This window comes from Chelonoidis abingdonii, chromosome 3, assembly GCF_003597395.2.
Source record: "Chelonoidis abingdonii isolate Lonesome George chromosome 3, CheloAbing_2.0, whole genome shotgun sequence".
NCBI classification, from domain to species: Eukaryota; Metazoa; Chordata; order Testudines; family Testudinidae; genus Chelonoidis; species Chelonoidis abingdonii.
In genome coordinates, this window is record NC_133771.1 from 78758812 (window position 1) to 78782797 (window position 23986).

Genomic DNA, 23986 nt, shown 5'->3' on the forward strand with positions numbered 1-23986 from the left:
TTGTTAGTTTACATTGATTTATTCCTACTCATTGTATCCATGTTATAAACAATACACTGTTTAAGTTTCAAGGGATAAAACCAACAAGCCAGTTTTCAAGATTAGAAGGACCAAGTGTCTTTACCAGCAAAAGTAATGAAATAAGGCTAAAATGTCTGTTGTCTTACTATAAAGCAGGTTTTAATTTGCATCAAATGTTTTATAAAAATAACTAGAATAAGTGCAAGTAGCCTCATTGATTGCATACAAAACCACATTTTCATTGCACTTCATTGAATGAGGAGTCCAGTAGAGGACTACAAAAAGTAAGGGGGTTTTTAAATGGGTGAAGTTTTAGAATTAACAAGGTCTATCAGGCCAGGTTTTTCAAGCACTTATTGTCTATATTTTAGACCTGTGTAATGTTAGTATGTTTTAGAAAAAAAATAGATTGGATAAAAAAGCTATTGGACTTCAGTTTTTATCATTCAGCTTTTATTTGTGGGCAAATCAGCATTTTCAGTTGAGAATTAAGTAGTATACAAGTTGTTGGGCAAGGGGGACAAAACATTAAAATTTTTAGGGCCTAATCGTGACTTATGTGGGAGGTTCTGCATGACTCAGGAATGTAGGCTACAACCCGTGGTTTGAAGGAAACTCATTTTGTCCAGCAAGTAGGTAACAAAAGAATCCCGTTGCAATAATTCTTAAGAGCTACTCTTAGTCACATTTTAAAACAGCCATGATGAAGCTTGTTCCTTTCAATAAACTTCTATAAAATCTCAAATTCATGATATGAAGGCAGACTAACAGTATATACCTTTTTGTACCAAAAAAACCCCACAATAAAAAAAAAATCATCTGGATAATATTGCTATGTGCTTCTAAAACACTTGAGTATTGCACAGTATAGTACTTGCAAATAATTTATAAACTTCAAAATTCCTAATATTTGAAATAGTGAAGAAAACTGAGGTTCATTTCAAATGTCCACTATACATATTGCACTTTTCTGGTAGGCTGGGCTACTAAGTTTTGTGGAAAAATATCCAAGCTACATGTACTGAGTAAAACAGTATCACTTCAGTCCAGAAGAGGAACTTAATTTCTTTCCTGCACTGTTTTCAGGTTTTTGCAGCTTTTGTTGCTGAAACAATTTTTTTTATAATATACCTTAGCTATAAAACAAATAGGTAAATGACAAGATTTATACACTGTTCTCCTTCAGTAACAAACTGAATGATAAAAGACACAGGGTCATTAATATGGTTACAATCAACAGGCTTCATTACTGTAGTTTAAAAAATAATCTTCACTTTAATGGCAATCTACATTTTCTGAAAGCAAACAAAACAGTATTCAGCTATTAATACTGAAGTGGATGTGTGAATCTTTTGAAGCTCTGTTCAAAACTTTTGAATGCCTTACATTGAGAAATCTTGCTAATACGGTTGTTCCAGTGTTAAAGGGGTTCATGCAGTTTTAAAGAAAAAGCTTTCAACATGCTTGATAGAAACAAGCCATTTATTCTTCAAGTTCTTTGTCAAAGACATTATTAAAACCTTCTGTCCATTTCATGAACACAATTGAGATCCTAGTATGTCTTGATCCAAAGTGGTCCATAATAAAGTTCTTTGGAATGTCTTAAGACTGGTTATAGCTGGAGTTCTGACTTCCATTTGGACCCTGTTCTCCTTCACTGTTTGGAGGGAGGAATACATATTTCAGATACAAAATGTATATTCGTTACATTGCTAGCTTTTAAGAAAGAACTACTGTTGTGCAATAGCAGATGAAGCACTAAAAGCCTCTTGAAATGAAGAATCTTTAGACACAAAATTCAGAGCATTTTTTTTTTTGCCTCTCCCAACTCTATGCAATTAAACTCACTGTTTTGATAACCAGGTCTACATAAATTATTTCCACTAGAAAGCATGCAAAACAACCAGCACTTGAAGAACCTGATTTTCCAAACTGCACATGCAAAAACATTATGTCCAATTGCAAACCGAATTTACCTCTGCAGTTACCATAATTAAGCTCACATATTTGCACCTTAGTTTTGATTTGCATGTGCAGATTGTCAGTTTACACAACACCCAATCACCATATCTACATGAGCAAATTTTGCATAAAATTGTACATGCATAGTTCTGAGCAGTCAGACCTTCCTAGTTATGGTGAACTCATGTAAATGAAGTTCTTTATGTTTGCTGAACTGAATTGAAGATGATCTCATTAAATGAATTTAATCAGAAAAGCTAACATTAAAAAGAATGTTTAAAACTACTCTCTTATCAACCAGAAGCAACTCTTCTTCGTGGCTCCCAAACCAGTAAATAGGAGTAAGTCTATCACGGAAAGATCTGCACTGTAAACATATTTACTATGCCCCAATGAAATATTCGCTTGTGTTTTAAGAGGAAGTGTCTAGTTTAAGACATTTGTACAATATTATGAAGTGGTATGAAAAAAGAAAATTAAAGACATTATTGTACCTGTTTGGAGGTGGTTTCGGTTTAGGCATCTTATTAAGAATAGTAGCCATTTCTTTCCGCTCATCAAAGTTCTTCCACTGTTCATACAGTTTTAGAATGACCCTGATTATTTCCAAAATCTAATTAGAAAGATATTTGAGATCAGATACTGTAGTGGTTCTGTGTTCATCACTACCCATACAGATGTGTAGCCACTAACCAACCAAAATGTAAGTATGATGCTTTCTCTATATCAGAGTGGCTTTCACATCAGTCTCAACAATTTAGCAATCTTAACTATTTCCACAGATAGCTGAGAGCATCTTGGTCTAGCTCAGGGGTTCTAAAGCTTTTCCTTACAGTAAATTACATTATTACATTGTAAGGGATGGTCTAGATTCACTTGGTCCTGCCTCAGGCACAGAGGACAGGACTTGCAGGGCTAGAAGGGATCTTGAGACATCATTTCTATGATACTGCAAACAAAGTGTTTCTTGGGCCACTTTGCCTCCCATTCAGAATTACACAAGCCACTATTTTTCTCCCCATCAAAAACTGAACATTCCACCTGTTTACATGGAAAAATGTTAGGAATGTGTTTTTAGCTTCTTTTAAGACTATTTAGCAGCTGGTAACCAGGACAGGCACTAGCATATAACCAGCCAGCGCTCCATGGATCACCCAGCAAGTGGTCTGCAGACCACAGGTGCTCCATGGACCATGGTTTGATAACCACTGGTTTAGTTACCGTACAGGAGGGGAGGGGCTGAACAGTGCACAACTGTTTTGTCCTATGAACTGTAACATTCCCAGAGCAGCTCTTTTGTTTGCCAAAGTACTGTCTTTAATAGGTGACAAAAATCAAAAATTGGTAGTTTATTCTCTTTTTATTCATACCACTTATTTTTGCTCTGTGGCTGTCTTAGCTTTGCCCTCTCTTCCTACTAACCTCTACAAATATGACTTTCTAGTGCAGTATTTTTACTAAGCAAGGATTGCATGTGATGTATGGCTCTCACATTGGCAATCACTGACTTAATGTTAGATAGTAAAACAAAAATAAATAAAAAACCCTGAGTCCAGATAAAGCATTGAGCACCATGGAAGCAACATACATCTCTGAAATCAGAGTCACAATTAGCTAAGGAGTCTGGTGATGTGAACTGTTAAGCCTAGTGTCATAAGTAGATAGGTAAGGTAAGGGTTAAGTTTCTTTTACCTGGAAAGGGTAACCAAACACCTGACCAGAGGACCAATCAGAGAACTGGATTGTTTAAAGTCAGGGGCGGGAATTTGTATACTCGGGGTCTTTTTTGTTTTCTCGGCTGTGAGTAAACAAGGTTTCCTCCTAACTCCTTCTTATTTCAAATATTATACCAAAAGTCTGTGAGTACAAAGGAACCCCCAAAGCAATTCGGCTATGAGGAGCTTTGGGTTGTACGAATAGATGTGGATGGCTGTGTCTTTTGTTGTTTTCTCGGCTGTGAGTTAACAAGCTTCCTCCTAACTGCATCTTATCTCCAAGTGTCTCCTACACATCTGTGAGTACAAAGGAACCCCAAGCAATTCGGCTATGAGGAGCTTTGGGTTGTATTTACATGTATGTGGATTGGTTGGACTGGTTTAATCGGGCTATCTTTTAAATCAGACTGTTTCTTCATATTTTCTTATAAGCAAGAGCCTGTATTGAGTTTCTTAATGCAAGATTATTGTTTTATATTTCCCTTTTTTTTTATATAAACTTTTCTTTTAAAACTTGTGGAAGTTTCTTTTCCTAGGGAGGCAAAGGGAAGGGAAAAGCCAGGCTGTGGGCTAGTTTCCTATTGTTTTCAGGGAAAGAGCAGGCTACGGGGAAAGAGAAAAAGAATCATCTCTGTTCTCTTGTGGTTGAAGTTTTTCTCTCGTTACTGCTACGAGATCAGGGAGGGGGAATTTCCTTGTGTGCTAGCTGTGATTAGCTGTGAATGCATAGCCTTGGGGACGCTAGATTGCCTCTCCGGTTGCATTCAAAGAGTGAAGTCTAGTCTCGCACCGGCTAACCCAGGAAAGGGGGGGAAGCTGGGAGAGGAGAGAGAGAGAGACCCAGGGGTCTGGGTCTTGGGGGTCCCCCCAAGGAAGGGTTGGGGACACCAAAGAGAGGAAAGGGGGGTCAGGCCCTATAATTCCTGACCTGGTGGCAGCGAGAATATCCAAGCTGGTAGTGAGCTTGGGGAAGTTTCAGGTAAGCACCCAGGTCTTGGACGCTAAAGTCCAGATCTGGGACAGGAGGCTATTACCACACCTAAGCTGTCGTCAGTATCAGTAGTGGGAAGTCTAAACACACAAATATGTTCAATAGCAGGAGTAACTTGGTAGCTACATAAGACCATCCACTGGTACAGAGTGGTTTCCCCCTGTACTCCCTGTCATGTTCAACTCATTTTACCTTATGCTTGTATGCACAACACTCTGCAATTGTGCCGTGCAGTCAAGCCCAAAGTGTGATTCATATTGCCTGGTTCAGCAAAGCTCTTAAGCATGAGCTTAAGTGCTTTAATGAATGGAGGTCATAGTGCTTTTCATCCAGAAAGATTTGCTGTGTGTAAAGCACTGTAGAAACAACAGAACAGTTATATTAAAAATAAGAATGGCGAATAAGCAACCAGTACTGCAGGAAGAATTAGGCAGAGTTGTCCACACTGGAGTTTGGCCAGAATGCTTGGGCTAACACCTTTATTTTGTGAAAAATGCCATAGACTATTTAATGACCACAACTAAACAAGAGCTCAGTTTTATGTTTCATCTGAAAGATGACAACTCCAGAAGCACTCTTTGTTTGAGCATTGGCTCAGAGGACAGAGTGCTATGCACTGAATCACCAAGTCCTCTTCCTGAAATACCTGGGTTTTTCGAGATGTCTCCCATCCAACTCCTGCCTAGCTTTAACAGTTCATAGTGTGCATTATTTAACGAGAGTATAAATCTAAATTAGGGACTGGCAACCTTTGGCACATAGCTCGCCAGGATAAGCCCCCTGGCCGGCTGGGCCGGTTTGTTTACCTGCCACGGTTTGCCACTCCAGGCCAATGGATGCTGCAGGAAGCGGCATGGGCAGAGGGATGTGCTGGCCGCCACTTCCCATGGCCAGTGGGAGCCGCAATCGGCTGAACCTACGGACGCAACAGGTAAAGCCCGCCAGGGGGCTTACCCTGGCAGGCTGCATGCCAAAGGTTGCCGATCCCTGCTCTAAATGATACAGATGCAAAATATCAATTTATAATATTAATGACATATCTTTCTGGTCAGTATGTATCAAGAAAGGAAAAAAAAAATACCTTCTCCATATCAACAGACAACTCAGCAAACCACTGCCTTGCATCCTTCTGCTGGACAACACAGGCCACATGTAGGCAAGCTGCAAAGTAAAATTTGTGTGGGGACATGTCTACTGAACAAAGATTAGTTTGTTTATTGTAACAAGAACAGATGTTTGTAAATGAAAATTTTCAGAATACATTTTCTACTATTTTTTCCTTCTTTATAATTCCGAGTGTTTCTGCCTCCCTTTACCACTGTCTATTCTACAACACTTCCAAGTCATAGTTTTCAAGGATTAAGCTCAGAATCAAGCTTTCCGGTTTCTTGCTAGAGTTTCAAGCCATATGACTGCATGGTCAATAACATCTGATGTGCTAATTGAAGGAGATGGTGGGGATAACAAATCAACATTTTTTAATACAGTGGATTTGCTAAGAAATGCCCATTCATGGAACACTATGCAAGATGAAACCATTCAGATACAGTGAAGTAGTTTAACTTGTTACCTACCTAGGGCTATCATGAAGGGAGGGTACAGTAGACAAAGATCAGTTCTATATGTGTCATTCACTATCCTCCTGTGCAAACAAAAGTGGTAGATAAAATGAGAATAAAGGTGAACAACAAGGTGTTTACTTCAGAAGTTACCATCTGTTTTTATTTTAAAAGTTAGGAGAATTTTTTTTTTTTTTTTTTTTTTTACACATTGAGGCAGTCAGAAATAAAGGTGGGGAAAATCATGAATATCTGTATCCAGGTACACACACTTCTAATCTTGAATATTTTGATTCATTCCCAAGTGACCATAGTAATGGTTTGCTTCTAAGCACTCTACTTAGAAGTATATCGTGCTTCCTAATAAAATGTTGCTTTGCAAAGTATTTTGAAGATTCATCATAAAATTGTTGACATCAACCAATCCTCACAGCTCTCCTGTGAAGTATTATAATCCTCATTTTAGGGAGGAGGAAACAAGGGCAAAAAGAGTAAGTAGTTTGTTCAAAGCTACAGAGGGAGTCCATGTCTGAGTTTAAGTTATAATTCAAGAGCTCTTGGCTTCTGCTAGACAGTCCAGAGTGGCATAGGCTAAATTTTTTATTGCATTTTTTTTATTTTAAAAACAAAGCTTTGTTAATCTAAATAGTGGTTTTCAAACTGGAGTACACATATCTTTAGGGGTACGCAAGCTCTCATTAGGGGGTAAGTGAGAAAAATCCTGTAATGGTGGACAATGCATTTTATTAGTACAGAAGTTTTTAAACTATGGGGATTGTACCCCTGATGGGGGGCACTGAGGAAAGTTCTCACGGAGGGCGAGTGGCAACACCAGGCGACTTGGGCCAGCGCCTCATGGATGGGCTTGAGGAGGGAGTGCCACCTCCACCAGCCACTCAGCCTGTCGGGGCCGAGGGAGGTTGCGAGGCGTTGAGCCCCGCCTTTAAGTTACCATTTTTAGTTGCACCTCCCTGCCAACCCAGACAGGTGGGTAGCCTCCTGAGGTAAGTCAGGGGTGGAGGTGGCATTCCCTCCCCAAGCCCCACCGCGCAGGGCAGGTCCAAGCCACCTGGCATCCTTACTCACCCCCTTAAATGTTCCTCCAGGCCTCTGTGGGGCGGAGGGGGGGAGACACCTCAGTTGAAAATCCTCTAGAAGCTATTGCTAAATGGAGTTCCATTCCAGATTTCTGCCTGTGACCCACCCTCCCACCCACAGGATCTGCCTATCTCAGATGGGGGCACTTTGTGTAGACGACATTATTTGGAAAGTGGTACACAGCCTAAAAAGTCTGAAAATCACTCATCTAAAAGAACAGATCAACCGTATGCTACTTCTGACGTTCTACTATGACAAGGTACAACAAAAAGCTCTCACATTAGCAGGGAAAGAGCATCTCTATTAAATGTTCATTATTTAGCAGGGCAGGCACTATGCTACTAGTTCTGGTCTACACACAAGTTTAAAATCAGTTTAAAAACAGAATAGTTACACCACTGTCAATCCCTGTGTAGACACATTTACATCAATAAATTGCTGCCACTTTGTGTTTAGACCTGGCCAAACCAACTTGTAATTGACCATCTCTGATTTCTTTTATTTTTTCAAGTTAGCTTTCCTACTGAAGTAGGATGCACTAGTATTAACCTTTGTCTTCATTACCATGCGAGGGGTAGCAGCATGTCTTCTTGGCCCATATCCTGTACATATTGGAGCAAAGGTCTATAAGGATGATACACTATCAAACAGCAATCCTAGAAATAAGTTTAAAAAAATCAGATTATAATTATAACAGAAAATACACTGTCAGTTTGCATTACAAATGTTGATTTAACAAATCAGTTTTTTTTCTTTATTTCCCCTTTCAGTTTCATTCATTTTAGCATCATGACACCCTAAGTCTGGCATAATGAGGGAAGCACTCTCCTAAAATACCATTAATTAGACTGATTGCCAGTCTGTCAATGTCCTTTTCTTTTCCCTTAGAGAGGCAAAGTGCCACATCTGCAGCACACTGAAACCTTATTTGCCTACAAACCCATAATTCCCAACTGAAAATTCAGAACGCTGCCAGAAAACAGTCTGTCACTAAATAATACTATACATGAGAAGCTTGCCAGAATAATTGACACTGGTTTTAAAAGTCTACACAGCTCTGAATTTTCTTCCTTACTCTTAAGGTTGGACTGTACAGCAACTCCTCACTTAAAGTCGTCCTGCTTAACATTGTTTTGTTGTTACGTTGCTGATCAATTAGGGAGCATACTCATTTAAAGTTGTGCAATGCTCCACTCTTAACGCTGTTTGGCTGCTTGCTTTCTCCAGAGCTTGCAGCCTCCCTATGGCCCCCTTCCCCCCCAGCGCCTCCCACCCACCGGCAGACTCTGCGGATCAGCTCCTTCCCCTTCTCCCCCCGCCTCCTGCCAGTGGCAATCAGCTGGCTTGCGGCATTTTGGAGGCAGAAGGGAGGAGCGAGGACTTGGCGCACAGGCTCCCTCCCACCTCCCGAACGCGGCAAGCCAGCTGATTGCCCCAGGCAGAAGGGAGTGGGGAGGAGCGAGGACTCGGCGTGCCTCCCCCCTCCCCCCTCCCTCCCCTACTCGGCAATCAGCTGGCTTGTGGCATTTAGAAGGGAGGGGTGGGAGGGGGGAGGAGCCAGGACGCAGCAAGCGAAGTAAAGGTGGAGGAGGTGGGGGGGAGAAGAGGTGGGTCAAGGGTGGGGCTTGGGGGAAGGAGTGGAGTGGATGGGCTAAAGGTTGGTGCTTGCAGAGTAGGGGAAGCTGCCCTGGAACCTAACCCCCCATTTACATTAATTCTTATGGGGAAATTGGATTCACTTAACATTGTTTCACTTAAAGTCGCATTTTTCAGGAACGTAACTACAACATTAAGTGAGGAGTTAGTGTACAAGGAAGAACAAAGACCCCCCCTTGCCTCCCAACAATAGCTAGTTATAGGTATGCAACACTGGAGGGCTGTGTCAGTGAATATATGCTACATACAACGCTGAAATTAAATATTACTTGTACATTGTTTCAGGGGGGAAATGTTAATTGTCACAAAAAGTAACTTTCTGTAAATACAGTCAGTTACAATTGATGTCTGATTAATTATCAAGATCAGAGACTGTTCCTAAGCACAGCACAGGATGCCAATATTAAAAACACCTCTTTCTCAACAAAAGAAATATTATTCCTTTTACAAAAACACCGAAAGTCAAATATAGGGAATTTGGGACATTTCATTGCTGCAGTACCTTCACCTATTTGTTCTTCCATATTTACAAAAATTAACCTATGTTTTATATCCTTATCATGCATTTAAAAAGGCTCTTCTTTCTGGTACTAGTTATGTGAAGTGTAGTCTAGTTATCTGAGCTGACTCCCTCTGCAGCCTGGGACAATTCGCTTAATCTCCCTGCCTTTGCTTCACTTCCTCCACTATAAAAATTAAAATAATCCCAACAACCACCTTAACAAAGAGTCAAGTTAGCTAAATATTGGTGTGATGCTCTGAAGATGTAGACACTAAATAAATTATTCAGTATTTGGGCAATTCCAAGAACTGCACACCTGTATTTGGTACATTTAAGTGCTTTATAGTACTGGATACAGGTAGTGGCAACATTACAAATGTATACAATTACGTATTTAAAAACCTATGTTAAAATAACATTATTTAGGTTGTAGAATTAGGCATTCAAATTTCGGAAATGTCAGATTTTAGGTGCCCTCAGAAACCTTAATTCGGCCTCCTGCACTGCATTATACTACAGTCTCTAGTTACATGATCACATACTATTTGATCAAAAATATTTAACTACGTGATTGTACTGTTCCACAGGACCTCTGCCTCATTCAGTGCACAATATGGACAATGTTCAGGGAATGAGGCAGATGTTCAATATTTATTTTTATCTTAATTATCAATGTGTGACTCTGTCTTAACAGGACACCATCCAACCCCTGCAATGAATACAGAATTATTAATTTCCTTGTGGTATTTTCTAGAGCACTAATCATTCTAATATCTGAATGCTTCACAAATATTAATGAATTTATCCTCAGATTTGCACTGCAAGAATTTGAATATTCACATTCGGTTATTATTTTGGCATGCTGCCAAAGTTTAGCTGAAAGGAAAATGAGACTTTCAAAAGTTTCTCTCTGCCAAACCTGAACAGAATTTCTTGGTACAAAAGAAACATCCCTATCTCTGACCCTATGGTCTTCAGCCTGTTAAAATTTCAGAGTCCTTCTGCACATAATGGAAGTACTGTATTAAAGTTTTTCAAAAATCTTTACAGTGCAAAATGGTAGGCAACCTAAATACAGGAGGTCACTGACCTCCACATATTAGAAAACAAGTTAATTGAGAAAAGGGGACAATAAGAACCTCAACAATGAAACTCAGGTTGAAAAAACAAATGGCGGCTCCATACATATTATTTCGTATGTGCAGAATCCAGAACATTCTTACTACGTAAAAATAAACTAATGTGGTAGTAAGAGAAAGAAAGACACCTACCATTAATTCTAAAAGATAGAATTCACATTCTAATATCTGCAAAGAATTAAAAATATAATTAAGCAACAATTTTCTCTTAACAGGAAAGAGAGTAAAGGATTAATCAGTAACCAGACCAATACATTTTTCTACATATAAGCATTCCCATATACTACGAATTGCACAAAAAACCTGAGTCATTCCCAAGAACTTTCACCAATTCCAAAATTTCTTTTACAGAAATACTACAAACCAATTAAGAAATGTCTCAACAGAAAACATCTTTAGCTAGTCAACTGTCTCGTCATTTTAATAACCACTCCACTTCTAAGAACAGGGTTTTTTTTCCTATCACTGCTATGTACTTAAGTATTTTCATGTAACTGTTATATGAATATGTTCTGTAGACTATTTCATTTATAGAACTTATGCTGTTTTGTTCACCTGGGGCTGGATCTTTCAAGGGGTTGAGTGCCCCCAGCTTCACTGGAGGTTAAAAACAGTTGAGGGCACTTGCGCCTTTGTAGGTTTAGTTTCTCTTCTGTTACAGCAAAGACAAATCAAATGGAAGGGATATCAGGCATATTGACAGATGCATAGGATATTAGAGTATAAAATGTTACTAAAATATTCTGTCAAATTATAGACATCAAGACAATATATCTCATATTCAAGACTCAAGATAATGGTTTAGCACCACAAGAAAGGGACTGGACTGCATTTGTTCAGTTAAAGGAAGCTATATTTTCCTGTATATTAAGAAAGGCTATGAACTATAATGATGGCACTAACTGTGTTACACTAAACTAGAAGACATTTAACATTTCTAATACAATTATGTGGCAAGTAGGAATGTCAGTTACCAGCCTCCAATCACATATTTCATTACCAATAAATAATTTCAGAGGTATCTACTAAGAGATTGGGTATGCTGAAGTTTTCTGTGGTATCGGTTCCATGTAACCACACCTTGATGTATCATACAATTCTATAAACTGAATGCTAACTCAACAAGAATCAGAATAGCAGTGTTGTTCAATATTATACTTTTACGTGATTTTGAGTTTGACCCTAAAATAGCAGCACAGCATTGCCCCAGAGATCTATATCACCCAGAGATCTATATCAAGATTTAAAGAAGAATTAATATATAGAATTGGGCTGGCCAGCTCTTTTGGAGAGCTGTACAAATGAAAGTGAAAAAAATATACTGTGATTAGAATTTAGTAGTATCTTATTATATAATCACAGTTACCAAGAGTGTATGGAGACATGCTTTGCCTATGCGAATATAATAGTAAAAGCTAAAAGGAAGTAAATTTGAAAAAAATATATTACATTAATAAAATCTGCACCAATCCCCTCATTATTGTGAGGCTGCATTACCAAAGATCTTGCCTTCAAAACACTTGGAAATTTCTTAACTCTAAATAAGAGTTGTAGAAAAATGGACAGATTTTTACTACAGATTAAATATTGGGGACAAAAATAAAAAACCCTTAACATGAGCCAACTGTTCCCATGTGTAGGCCTGGTGAGTATCCCAGGGACTGGAATTACTTTGATCTACTCTGGAGCAGCGTACTTGGTAACCAACTGCTGTATAATTACTGATATTTTATTCAGTCCCACTGTATTTCTCTATTCCCTTTATAATATTTCTTTCTCCTAATTTAAGGAAAGTAGGTGATACAAGTAACTCTCTCATAAAGAAACTGCAAGTATGGATGTGGGTTACCCAAAAAAAAATTTCCCTACAAACAATCCAAAGTTAATTGTGAATACCTTGAGATAACAGTGACACTATATTGCTTAGAAATTGTTTAGCAAAGAATAGGAGTTTCTTTTCCATGGAAGACCTGGAAAAAACCTTGTTTCCAAAGGATTGCCTGGTGCAATTTTTGCTCAGTTGGGCCCCAAATTGAGATTTATTTCCCTCTTGTTACAAAATAGTACAATGTATTAAATTTATAAAAAACAGTCACAGTGTTGTAGCCATATGAATTAAATAAAAAGGCGAAGGAGCTAAATATTCTTGCAGAGCCAGAATGCCACAAGTCAGGTCACTAAATTAAATGGCTAGGGTCCTACCAAATTCATAGTCCAATTTGGTCAATTTCACAGTCATAGGATTTTGAAATCTGAAATTTCACAGTGTTGCAGTTGTTGGGGTCCTGACCCAAAAAGGAGTTGTGGGGAGGCAAGGTTAGTGTGTGGGTGAGTATGTGGGTGTGGGGGGGTGGCAGTACCACTACCTCTACTACTGCATTGCTGCTGGCGGCAGCACTGCCCTCAGAGCTGGGCAGCTACAGAGCGGTGGCAGTTCGGTGAGAGCCCAGCTCTGCAGGCAGAGCCACCACCAGCAGCAGCGCAGAAGTCATGATATGGTATTGCCATCCTTACTTCTGCACTGCTGCCTGCAGAGCTGCGCTCACAGTAAGCAGCCACCACACTCTGGCTGCCCAGCTTGGAAGGCAGCAGTGCAGAAGTCAGGGTGGCATGGTATGGTATTGCCACTCTGACTTCGCTGCTGCTGGTGTGGGGGCGCCGCCTTCAGAGCTGAGCACCTAGTCAACAGCTGCCACTCTCTGGCCACCCAGTTCTGAAGGCACCGCAGAAGTAAGGGTGGCAATACCACAACTTCCCTAAAATAACCTTGTGCCCCCCCCTGCAACTCCCCTTAGGGTCAGGACCCCCAATTTGAGAAATGCTGATCTTTCCCATGAAATCTGAATAGCAGAGGGTAAAGCACCCAGAAGACCAGATTTCACGGTCCGTGACGCGTTTTTCATGGCCTTGAATTTGGTAGGACCCTATTAATGATACAGAGCTGTTCCACCTGTAAGAAAAGACAGTTACCTTTTCCGTAACTGGTGTTCTTCAAGATGTGTTGCTCATGCCCATTCAACTTAGGTGTGTGCTCACCACATGCACTGGTGCCGGAAGTTTTTCCCTCAGCAGTAACCGGATACTGTTGAGGGAAAAACTTCCTGCACCGGAGCTTGTGGAAGCACACACACTTAAGTTGAAGGGACATGAGCAAGCACTCGAAGACGAACATACAATTTATTCCTGCTCACAAATGTTTGTCTATGTATTTTTTTGTTAAAGTTATATCATACTTACATGATTCATCCTATACGGAAACTCCTTCGGAAAGGCATAAGAAAACCTAGTTTTCACTGTAGTAAAAAGAGATAGATGTATTAAAAATAATGACAAAATTAAATCAAATATTCTTCTTTACTTATTTCTATTAGTTCATCAGTATGTAGAGCCTCAAACCCTCTTATCTGACCGCTAACCATCCACTGCTATACATAAAGAACAATCCTACCTGGAAGAGGAGAATTAACTCAATTGTATAACTCAGTTGTTTAATTCCTGAAAGGTGAAGTATTATTAGAATCGACAGTCTTTATTCAGTCAGATCATGCATTTTTAAAGCTATTTTAGAAGCCCCCCCTCTGGACACAATGGACAACATTTAACATTTTCCGAGTAGACAATGTTCCCTGTAATACTAAGAGACAGTAATTTAGGGCTTGATTCTGGCTGAAGTCACTATACTATTGACATCAGTGGGAGGAGGATCTAGCCCTCTTAACAACTAAAGGATTGAACCTGATGTCCTTAGGTATTTATGCATATTCCATACGCTTCCATATGAATTTTGTCTGCAGGATCACACCATTAGATGGAAATTTTAGTTATTTCAAATTAAGAGAGTAATTTTAATTTTGAGTTGTTCGATAGATTAAAAACAATAATGAACTGCTCAATGTTTATGTGGACTATTTATTCAGAAAACTACTGCAACTTCATTTATTTGTTTTTAATTTACACCAGAAACAACATACAGTGCAAAGAAGTCAAAAACTAATGTAAACAATACAATTCTATAATAATTTTAAAAAGAGAACCCTGTGTATACCACTGCCTCAAAGAAAAACAGCATTAGAAGTGGAGGAGACTATAGCTTGACCCAAGCCAAGTTTTAGGAATAGACTCAGTTGCAGGTCAATTTTACTGCTCTGCATCAAAGAGAAACAAGACTACAGTTCACCATCAGTGGACAGTCCTTTCATCAAGGCTCTTTAATTGACTCTGATGTTGAGCAGAAAAGGTCTCCTCACCACACTTTTTCAAGCAAGTCGGGGTAAAAGAATCCCAATTTTTTGGAAGAGTTGTGGGGAAAAGATATGATTTTCAAAGCATGCTGCAGCTACCTCTCCACTGAGCTCTTCCTGCACTCAACTGCAGGGGTAGAGTGAAGAGGTTGCTAGAGATCAATTTAAGGAGCCTTCTCCCCAAGGAGAAGTGTACAGTGCCTCGTCGGTGCTTCTAGCCACTGCGCAAGGTGCAAAGGACCAAACTGCCTCAATTAACTGGCAGGTCTTCCTTTTTGTTAGTTTCCTTTTATGCATCTCCCATTTCTTCCACTCATTCTTTTTTCTCCTCCTCTCCAAAGTCCTCTACCAACCAATTGAACCTGTGCTGCTGAAGAAACTCTGCTAACACAGGTACAGGCAGAAGACAGACATACAAAAGTGATGTTAAAGAAAAAGCCACCTGTGCATGGTCCTCACACTCAATGTGTGCTCCCAAGTGCAGTGGAGTATTCTGTTTTTAAAGCACTACAGAGGACATTTCTCTTTGGGATTCTGATGCACGGGAATTTCTAAAAAAAGCAAGATTCCTGCAAACTAACATCAAATTTAGACTCCTGTATCTTTATCCAGTACATATCTGCTTTCCTCATTGATGCACAAAGTTATCACACAAATCTGCACTCTTGATAAGATTTTAATGTAAAATGGCAAACCTACTACTAACTGCAGTACTGATGTATTTTTAGTCTCAGAATTCTATATAAATGTTTTTCTCATTAAGTCAGTCTTTACAAGATCTTATCATATACAACCTTAGTCTTTTTCCAAATGTCAAAATATAGGATTCTACAAACGTTAAGATTCTAATCTGAAGATCTTTTATTTTTAAAATGAAAACAAAATCTCAAACGGAGCAGTAGTTCTACGAAAGCTAATCATGATAAAAAGGACAAATAAAGCCCAGCACTTATGATTTACACTGTTGCGTGAATTGAAATCTAGACCTGATTTTCAGGATTTATTTATTTAGGATAATCATCATGGCACCTTATTTTCAGTTGTGATTTGACTGATATGTTCCCACCAGAATTGATACTAGTGTAGAATGGTACACAGAAAGGATCTTTTCTTCCACATACACACTTAAAACAGGTGTCTTTTCCCCTAAAAGAACAGATGATGTAAATGAATTGCCCTCATGAAGAGAGGTTAAAAATCCCTCATGATTTGATAAGAAACTATATGAGATTTGATATTTCTTGACAAAGTGAACATCTCCTCTCCCCTGAAAATAGTCTCCTTAATATAGTATAACAAATACATCATTTACACTTACATACAGAAGTAGCAGCAGAAATCAACCTTGTGTTTGAGACCACACCAAATTCCTGAGCAAAGAAGAGCGGTAAATGAGGTGACTCAGTTAGTACTGAACTAGCTGAAATATCATTTGATCACACTATTTATCAGTTTAAAAGCACTGGGCTTTCTTCCTATAGTTTTTTTTTTTTTTTTTTACACATTGTATTTTAACTAAATATTTTCTCGCCTATTAAATTTCTGTTTAGGTGATCAGAATAAGTTAATTATTTAAGTAAAGCTACACCATGACAGAGGTTACTTTTTCATTTAATAATTACTCCACTGTTCTCATTAAAAAATGAATAGAAACAAACATTTAACACTCAGAAATGTCAGATTCACAATACTGAATTTATTTATAGTACCTATACAGAATAGGCAGTCATACTGCAAGCTCCAACATCCCACTCTTATTCAAGAGGAAACCCTGTTCTAGAAAGCCACTGCTAATGTTTCAAAGGTAGCTCAGTTTCCATGCATTATTGTTGGCAGTATTAGCCAAGAAGTCCAGGCCTTATTTACATTAGGTAATTTTACAGAAAAATTTCCACCAGTGCTAACACCAGTTCAGCTGCCCTCTTAACACCAGTGGGAGTCCAAATATAGACAAGGCGTTGGTGGCATCCAGTGTTTTCAATACTGTGTAAATTAAAACTGTGTATCTATTATTTCTGTCTGCCATTTTCAGCAGATTAAATTAACACAATGATAAAAAAAAACTGCACGCACACAGGATGCTGCCAAAGCTTCATCTGCATCAAGACTTCCACTAGTGCTAACAAGGGTTCAGCTGAACCAGTAGTAACATCAGCAGATTTTGTGTGTGTAAAATTCCCTTGTATGGACACAGTACAAGTCTGTCAGTTGCAGGTATGTTTTCTGGTGTGCAAACACCTATCAAAGAATGACCTGAGACCATTTTATTTCACAGAGGGCCATGAACAGCCTCCAGATTATAACAAATCTCAGGCACTGCTGACCCTAGCCATACTCAGGGAGCTTCAGCTGGAAAGATTGGTTCCTCCTTATCAATATCCTTTGCCATCCAACTACACACATTTTTCTCAAAATAAACATCTGAGCTACAGCATTTGCTACTGATATTAAAAAAAGCAAATGTGGTAAATTCTGGAGATCCCTTCCCATATACAGTGAAAAACACAGTAGAATATCAGTTATATTTGAAAATTGGAGTAAACATTTAACCAGTTTATATACATAGAAGACAAAACTGAACCACATAAAAAATGGAGATTTTACAGAACAGCAGCACAATTTAAGATATAAAAAATAACTACATTAAAATATAATCTAAACACTCTGTCAATGTCTCCAAGATCCTTTAGGGTTGAGAAAACAGGTCAGTAACTCAGGCAACATTGTGAAAGATGAAGTACTACTTAATAGCAGCTACTGGGTCTTTTCTCTCTGATGCTAAAGCAATAAGGAAATCCATAGAAAAAGAGGTCTGAACCCCCAAATCATGGAAACAACAAAAAATACCTTAAGAACCCTAAATGTTTCATCTTCCCTATATATTATATACTTTTACATTAGAAAATTATAATACATCATACCTCTACTTTGGATGCCAAAAACACACACGTAGGAGCCATTAATACTGGATCTATACTTTTTAGGGAATATCTGAAATGTTATAACAAAATTATGTCGTTTTACACACGTAGAAAGATTAATCTATCAAGAGCATCACACTTCCTTTGGAAATGTAAAAACTGCTTAAGCTAACATTGTCGACATAAAAGCTTTACACCATTCACAAACAAAAATGATATTTTTATTTTATTATTGCACTTTTAAAGGGCTATCAAAATCTGCCTAACAAATGCTTTATTCTTGTACCATCATAGTAAACAGTCCTACCTGGCATAGAATCTCTTGAAGTAGACTGTAGCAGTGGCAATAACTTGTTGTCTTAATTTAAGATGTTCACCTAAAGCCTGGATGACTTAAAAAAAAATGAACAAAATATTTAAGTTGCATTTTAATATGATTTGGTACCATTTATTGGGCACTCTACATGTGGCCCCTAGGAGAAACTGAACTGAAAGGGTTCTAAAGTGTGGTCAGACAGCCACATTTTTAATTCAGAGGTTTGGCCCCACAGAGACCATGTTTCAGCAGGCCATTTTGATAGCAGTGGATGCATGCTGCAACCAGTGGTGTATGTGGACTGGACCTTTTCCTAAAGATGAGGATGAGAATTTGCTCCATTATGTACAAATTACACATGTCCCTTGGGAAGGTGACCACATACTACACAGCCCTCCACTGGGTAAAATGTGGGTGTCCACTTTACAGTCTAAAATATTTTAAATTCAAATGTTTTAAATTAAAACCTATGACTTTTAAATGCATTATAAATTGAATAAAGCTGCCAACATAAACATGGTCACTAGATTTGGTAGAGGCAGCAGGTGTTGGAGAAGTGACATGTTTAGTCTAGGGAAAGGAGGTGGGAGACCAGAGGAAGTAGTCAGCTGCTCCATCACAAGTGTTCTCTGCCAGTTGGCCAAGAAGCAGCCCTGGTGTCAGCTGTGCAGGTAGCTCATTTGGCCTCCCAGGCAAAGGAACGGTGCCAAGCACATTAGATGCATCAGTCTGGGATACAGAGCAGAGGTGGGATTAGAGAATGATGGAATGAAACATTACATTTTGTTACATGCCATTTTTCCTGTATTTCTCGCTCTGCTGTTAGTCTGAGCATGGCAATGCCTTTTATACAGAGGTCTCAAGTTCTGTCATTTAGTTTACACATAATATATTTTAAGTATGTACAACAAAAACCAAACATTGGTATATTAGATGGAGAAGCAAGCAGTTTAAATTATTAAAAAATGCCAGAATCTTACACTGTATTAGAAGCATATAAGCACTTGTAATTGTCTAGTTTACTCATGCACCATTGTCCACTGTCTCCCACAGACAACATAAGCTTTCTCCCCACATTCAAGTACATAAATGTCATGTGAAGGTACTGGGGGCATGGCTGACTGGAGGTGGGATGAACCTGAGAGAAAGTCACTCTTAATAGCCTTATTCCTTGGCCACCTAGCAGATTTTCCAGAGAAAAAAATCATATCGTGTGTTCACTTTACTCGAAGCAAGACTAAGTCCTTATCTCTGACATGTGACCTCCTCACCCCCTCAGGGAGAGAGCCTGCATGCTGCACAGCTAAGGTCAGGCTGCCAATGGCATCAAGGCACATAAATAAGCAATGCTGCCAAGGACGAGGCCAAGCTGCAACATGAAATGTCGCTGCACAAATGCCTCAATATCCACAAGCTTCCCAATGAATCTTGGGACATTTGCACAATTACAGTATTGTGTCCCCTGATCTGACTACATGCTGCTGTCCTCACATTGGGGATGATGCATCAGAAAAATCCACACAGTAAGCCACAAAGAATTTTATAAATACATTTTCCCTTCCCATGGAGTTTTTCTGCAGGAGAGAATGGTTGGGCCATATGTGACCAGAAAGAGAAATCAAGTGAGATTTAGAAAAGGAAAAAAAAAAAGTTAACTGATAAGTGCCTAAAGAGACCTTATAAATGGAAGCTTTCAAATGAAGTATTTTAAAGAAAATTATTAGGTTGTTTAGCTCCAATGTTTCACAAAAATCTAATACTAACAAGTGTTTTCACAACCATTTCAAAAACTTGATTTAAAAATGATAGCTTATAACACAAACATAGCTTTTGTGCTAGTGCATGAAAACCAGAAAAGGAAACTAGTTTACTCCAAGGGGAGCATAAATTCTAGTAAACATCCACAATCTTACAGATGAGAGTGGTCACAAACGTCCTTCTTTGGACAATGGTAAGAGCTGATTGAAAAACCTAACTTAAAAGCTATGTAACAAAACAAGTGACTGTGTCATTCATTTAATCAGCTGGTAATCTTCACCAGAAAAATGAAACTAACTAGTCTGTTGTTTTCTTTGTCCAAGAGGAGTGAAGAACTAAAAGCAACATCAATGGAAAAAGTTAGATTTTAAAAATATTTTAGTGTTCATAAATCTAAAGTAATCTAAGTAACATAAATAAGGAAATGTGTGATTGTTAACTTATCAGTATCCTTTTAAATCTTGTTGGATTACAAAATTAGAGTATTATTTTATTTTGTCCTCAAGCAACTTTAGGATAGTTAATCCATTAGATAAACACGAGTACTCATTCAGTTATTTTGTACTATATGAGCGTTAATACAGCCTAGTTATTTGTGACCAGATTTTGCAGAGTACTTTAATCTTGGTAATTGTAAATAAGAATAGCTATGCCAAAGAGAAATGCACCTAAGCATACAAGTGGGGGATGGCAAACTAGAGTGAACTCTGTAAGTGCCCTCAAAAAAGTCACTAACCTTTCTGCCTCGGTTTCTCCTCCCAGACAACTGAGAAACTACTACGCTACCTACTTTACAGGATGGTTCAGAGAGAGTATTTAAATTGCACTTTGCACAAAGTGCTAGTTTAAGAGTCTCTTCTCCCTTAGGGCTTTGTCCTGCAAGATACTTAAATGCAGGGCCAGCTTTAGAAAGTGCGGGGCCCAATTCGAACAGTTTCGACAGGGCCCCAGCAGGGATGACTAAAAAAAACAAAACCAACCATACACATGTAAAAAAAACACATGGGGCTTGTATTCACCCGGCGGTGCTCTGAGTCTTCGGTGGCAGGTCCTTCACTCACTCCAGGTCTTTGGCGGCACTGAAGGACCCGCCGCCGAAGTGCCGCTGAAGACCCGAAGCACTTCCAGGTAGGCAAAAATTAAAATGGTGCCTCTAGCCAGGGAAGGGATTCTCACTGGGAGCGGGGCCCGATTCAGGGGAATTGGTGGACTAGGCCTAAAGCGGGCCCTGCTTAAGTGTTCTGATCCTTATGACACAAAGCACTTAAGACCAGATTTTTTAAGCTATTTAGGCATTGCTGTGCTAAGCATTGCAATGCCTAACTGATTTAGGAGCCTAGTTTCATTTTCAAAAGTGACTTTGGGTACATTAACGCTGGGGAAAAAAACACAACCCTGCAGCAGCGAGTCTCAGAGCCTGGGTCAACTGACTTGGTGACGGGTGGATCTCAGAGCCCACGCTCCAATCTGAGCGGGAATGTCAACACTGCTATTGTCAGACCCCTAGCACAAGGCCAAATAGGTTGACTCAGGTCTGAGACTCACTGCTACACTTTTTGGTTTTTTTCCTGCAGTGTGGATGTGCCCTAAATCACTTCTAAAAATGAAACTTAGGCATTCCAGTGCTGAGTACAGCAACACCTACATTTCTCAGATTTTTAAAGGTATCTCATTGCTCCAACAGGACTATTCTGGTGCTTAAATTTCAGGGTCAGAGTGTTCAGCACCGTGCAGGATTAAGTCCTAAATAACTCCACATTCTAACCTTTAAACTTCTACATATAAATTTTCTTTTTTTACCCTCTTCCTTTTGTCTTTACAGAAACCTCCTGAAAATAAGAAGGAAGCCTACTGAAATTTCATAACATAACTGAGAAATACATATGCCGCTAGTTTATCTATAAAACCCCTCGTATAACTAAGAATACAGCTAATCTGAATAATATATAAAAGATTACTTAAAGTTACATGTTAAATAGGTTGAGAGAATGTATATAAGATGTTAATGAGATATTCTAAGCAACTGAAACGTGAATTCAGACATGGTAAATACAGTATGGGTTAAACAGCTAAGCTAAAAATAAAACCATTTTACCATTAGTAAAGAATATCTGCAGTTTCCAATATTCTTCTTCTGTCAGAAATTTCAAGTCCTTTTGGCGTTCCTTCAACAAATCTTGTTTATCCAAAATCCATTGTAAACTAGGCGGGGGGAAAGCAATTTTTAAAAACTATGCACAAACGTTACGTAGTGTCTCTAGCACAAGTAGATTGCAGATTAAATTTGGGGACCAAAAAGGCTGACAGTTCCCTTTAATCAAGTCTTGCAATACTAGAGGCATGCTTGTGAAATTAATACTCATTAGGGTCATTAAAGTCAGGCTCTTAGAAAAATGTTCACAAAAAGTAAGAGGATTTCTTTTAATACTATTGCTGAACATGTTTATAAAATTGATAAATTGTCAGTTATTCATCTGTTTTATTCTATATTTTTATCAAATATGCTTTTTAAAATTATGTATACTCAAATCTGGACTGATCTGCATTCTTCATTCTTGTATAATAATGAGATACTCTTATCACTTCTTCTTGGCAACCTTACATATTTAGTTCAAGGGGCCTTTCCTTCTAGGAAAGGCTTTTCAATTCCTCTCTCTCTCGCTCTCCTTGGTACAGAATATTATTAGACATGAAGGGAGTATTTACACAGCCATTCCTGGAGCATTTGTGACTTTTCTTCTGCAACCCCAATATACACCTGCTTTAAAAAATGTTTAAAACGCTGGCCTTTCACTGACTGATGCTACAATTACCTTTTTTAATTAGTTGCCAACATTTTTAATCTGACTACTTCAATTGGGATTACTCAAATGCTTCATACAAATATTTGCACATGTGCTTAACCTGTGTGAATCTAACTGAACCACATTCACTTCTGACATATAATCATACTTCTTGAGCTTGTCCAGTCATGAGTTTTGCATGCTTATCCTGTGTAAAAATACAGAAAGTTCACCTATGTATACATACACTGGAGTGGGATGGAAAGTTAGGGATTTACTGGTAAATAGTTTGTGTGTACATGAACATTCCCCATTATTAAAATCAGGGTAGCCAAGTGAGCAAGGAGCAAAACAGAGGAGAAAGGAAATGGCTAAACTGCAGGTGTCATAAAAATTACTACTAGGCCAGAGAAACTGATCAGCTGTTCTAAATATTTAGATACCAGTATGCTCTAGCTACTAAAACATGTTTGTTTTTGTTTATAAATATTTCCATTTGAGTCATTTTAATTAGCAATGATTCATCTATCATAAGTCCCTTATGAACCCTATTTTATATGGTCATGTCCCTGATTTTGCTAAAAGATATTTTCCTTCCATCAAACTATTCTTCCTTCTGTCACCAGTTTTAATTTCATGCTCTAGATTTCCCTCTCAACTGCTTGGAAAACGTTATTTTTTAACTTTATTTTGTCTGTTAAAAAATAATATTCCAGAACACATTCTCCGGCCCCCAGTTTGGATGTGTCAAAAACTGAGGGGGGGCGGGGACGACGAACAGGTATTTTAATTATTATTCATAAATTATTGGCATTGTCCAAATCGAGTAAAGCGCTCCCCCACCCCCACCTTACATCTTTCCACACAAGTTTAATAAGTTTTCTATGGCCTTCACTTTAAAAAAATAATGCGGTGGAAACAAGGGGGGGGCGGGGAGGAAAGAGTCAGGAGCAAACTGAAGTGAATGGGCAAAGGAGCGTCTGGATGGATTTAAAAGCCGCGGGGTCACACTGTTGTGTCTCCACACCCCCTAGCCCAAGCCCAACTCTCCCAGATGCACCCCGGCCACACGGACAGCCTTGCCCAAGCCCCTGCACACAGCACCCCCCAGCCCAGAGCCCCAGCGCCACGCCTCCCCCCCAGGCAGCCCCGGGCCGGGCCGGCGGGGGCCACTCACTAGTGCGAGCTCTGCCAGAAGTTCCCTGCCATGAAGAGGAGACCGGAGCCGACCGCTTCGCCTCACGCTGCCGACGACCCCGCCGTTCAGCCCGGCAGCAGGAGGAGGAAGGAGGCGGCGGCAGGAGCCCGGTGGTGTCCTCGCTCC

The 23986-nt window shown here is 39.1% G+C and overlaps 1 protein-coding gene across 2 annotated transcripts; it reads right to left on the reverse strand.

Moving 5' to 3' along the window:
* CCNC (cyclin C) lies at positions 1-23986 on the reverse strand. 2 transcript variants are annotated; one of them, XM_032780466.2, is made up of 12 exons: positions 23840-23986; positions 21975-22081; positions 18113-18197; positions 17806-17875; positions 16203-16254; positions 13881-13936; positions 10776-10811; positions 7911-8002; positions 6264-6331; positions 5771-5850; positions 2478-2596; positions 1-1678 (listed from the first exon to the last, which is right to left on the reverse strand). In XM_032780466.2, exons 1-12 carry the CDS (start codon positions 23869-23871, stop codon positions 1624-1626), a joined length of 852 nt encoding a protein of 283 aa, XP_032636357.1. In that variant the 5' UTR covers positions 23872-23986; the 3' UTR covers positions 1-1623. The 2 variants fall into 2 exon arrangements, with proteins under 2 accessions (XP_032636357.1, XP_032636356.1); XM_032780465.2 differs by having other exon boundaries at positions 5771-5880.

Excerpts from the sequence above, each read along its gene's own strand:
- CCNC (XM_032780465.2), bottom strand. The coding sequence starts at position 23,871 with ATGGCAGGGAACTTCTGGCAGAGCTCGCACTA. Across the intron at positions 8,003-10,775 it reads TCTATCTTTTAGAATTAATG|GATTGCTGTTTGATAGTGTA; the intron begins GTAGGTGTCTTT and ends ACTTATTTCTAG. Across the intron at positions 1,679-2,477 it reads CCGAAACCACCTCCAAACAG|TGAAGGAGAACAGGGTCCAA; the intron begins GTACAATAATGT and ends CCCTCCAAACAG.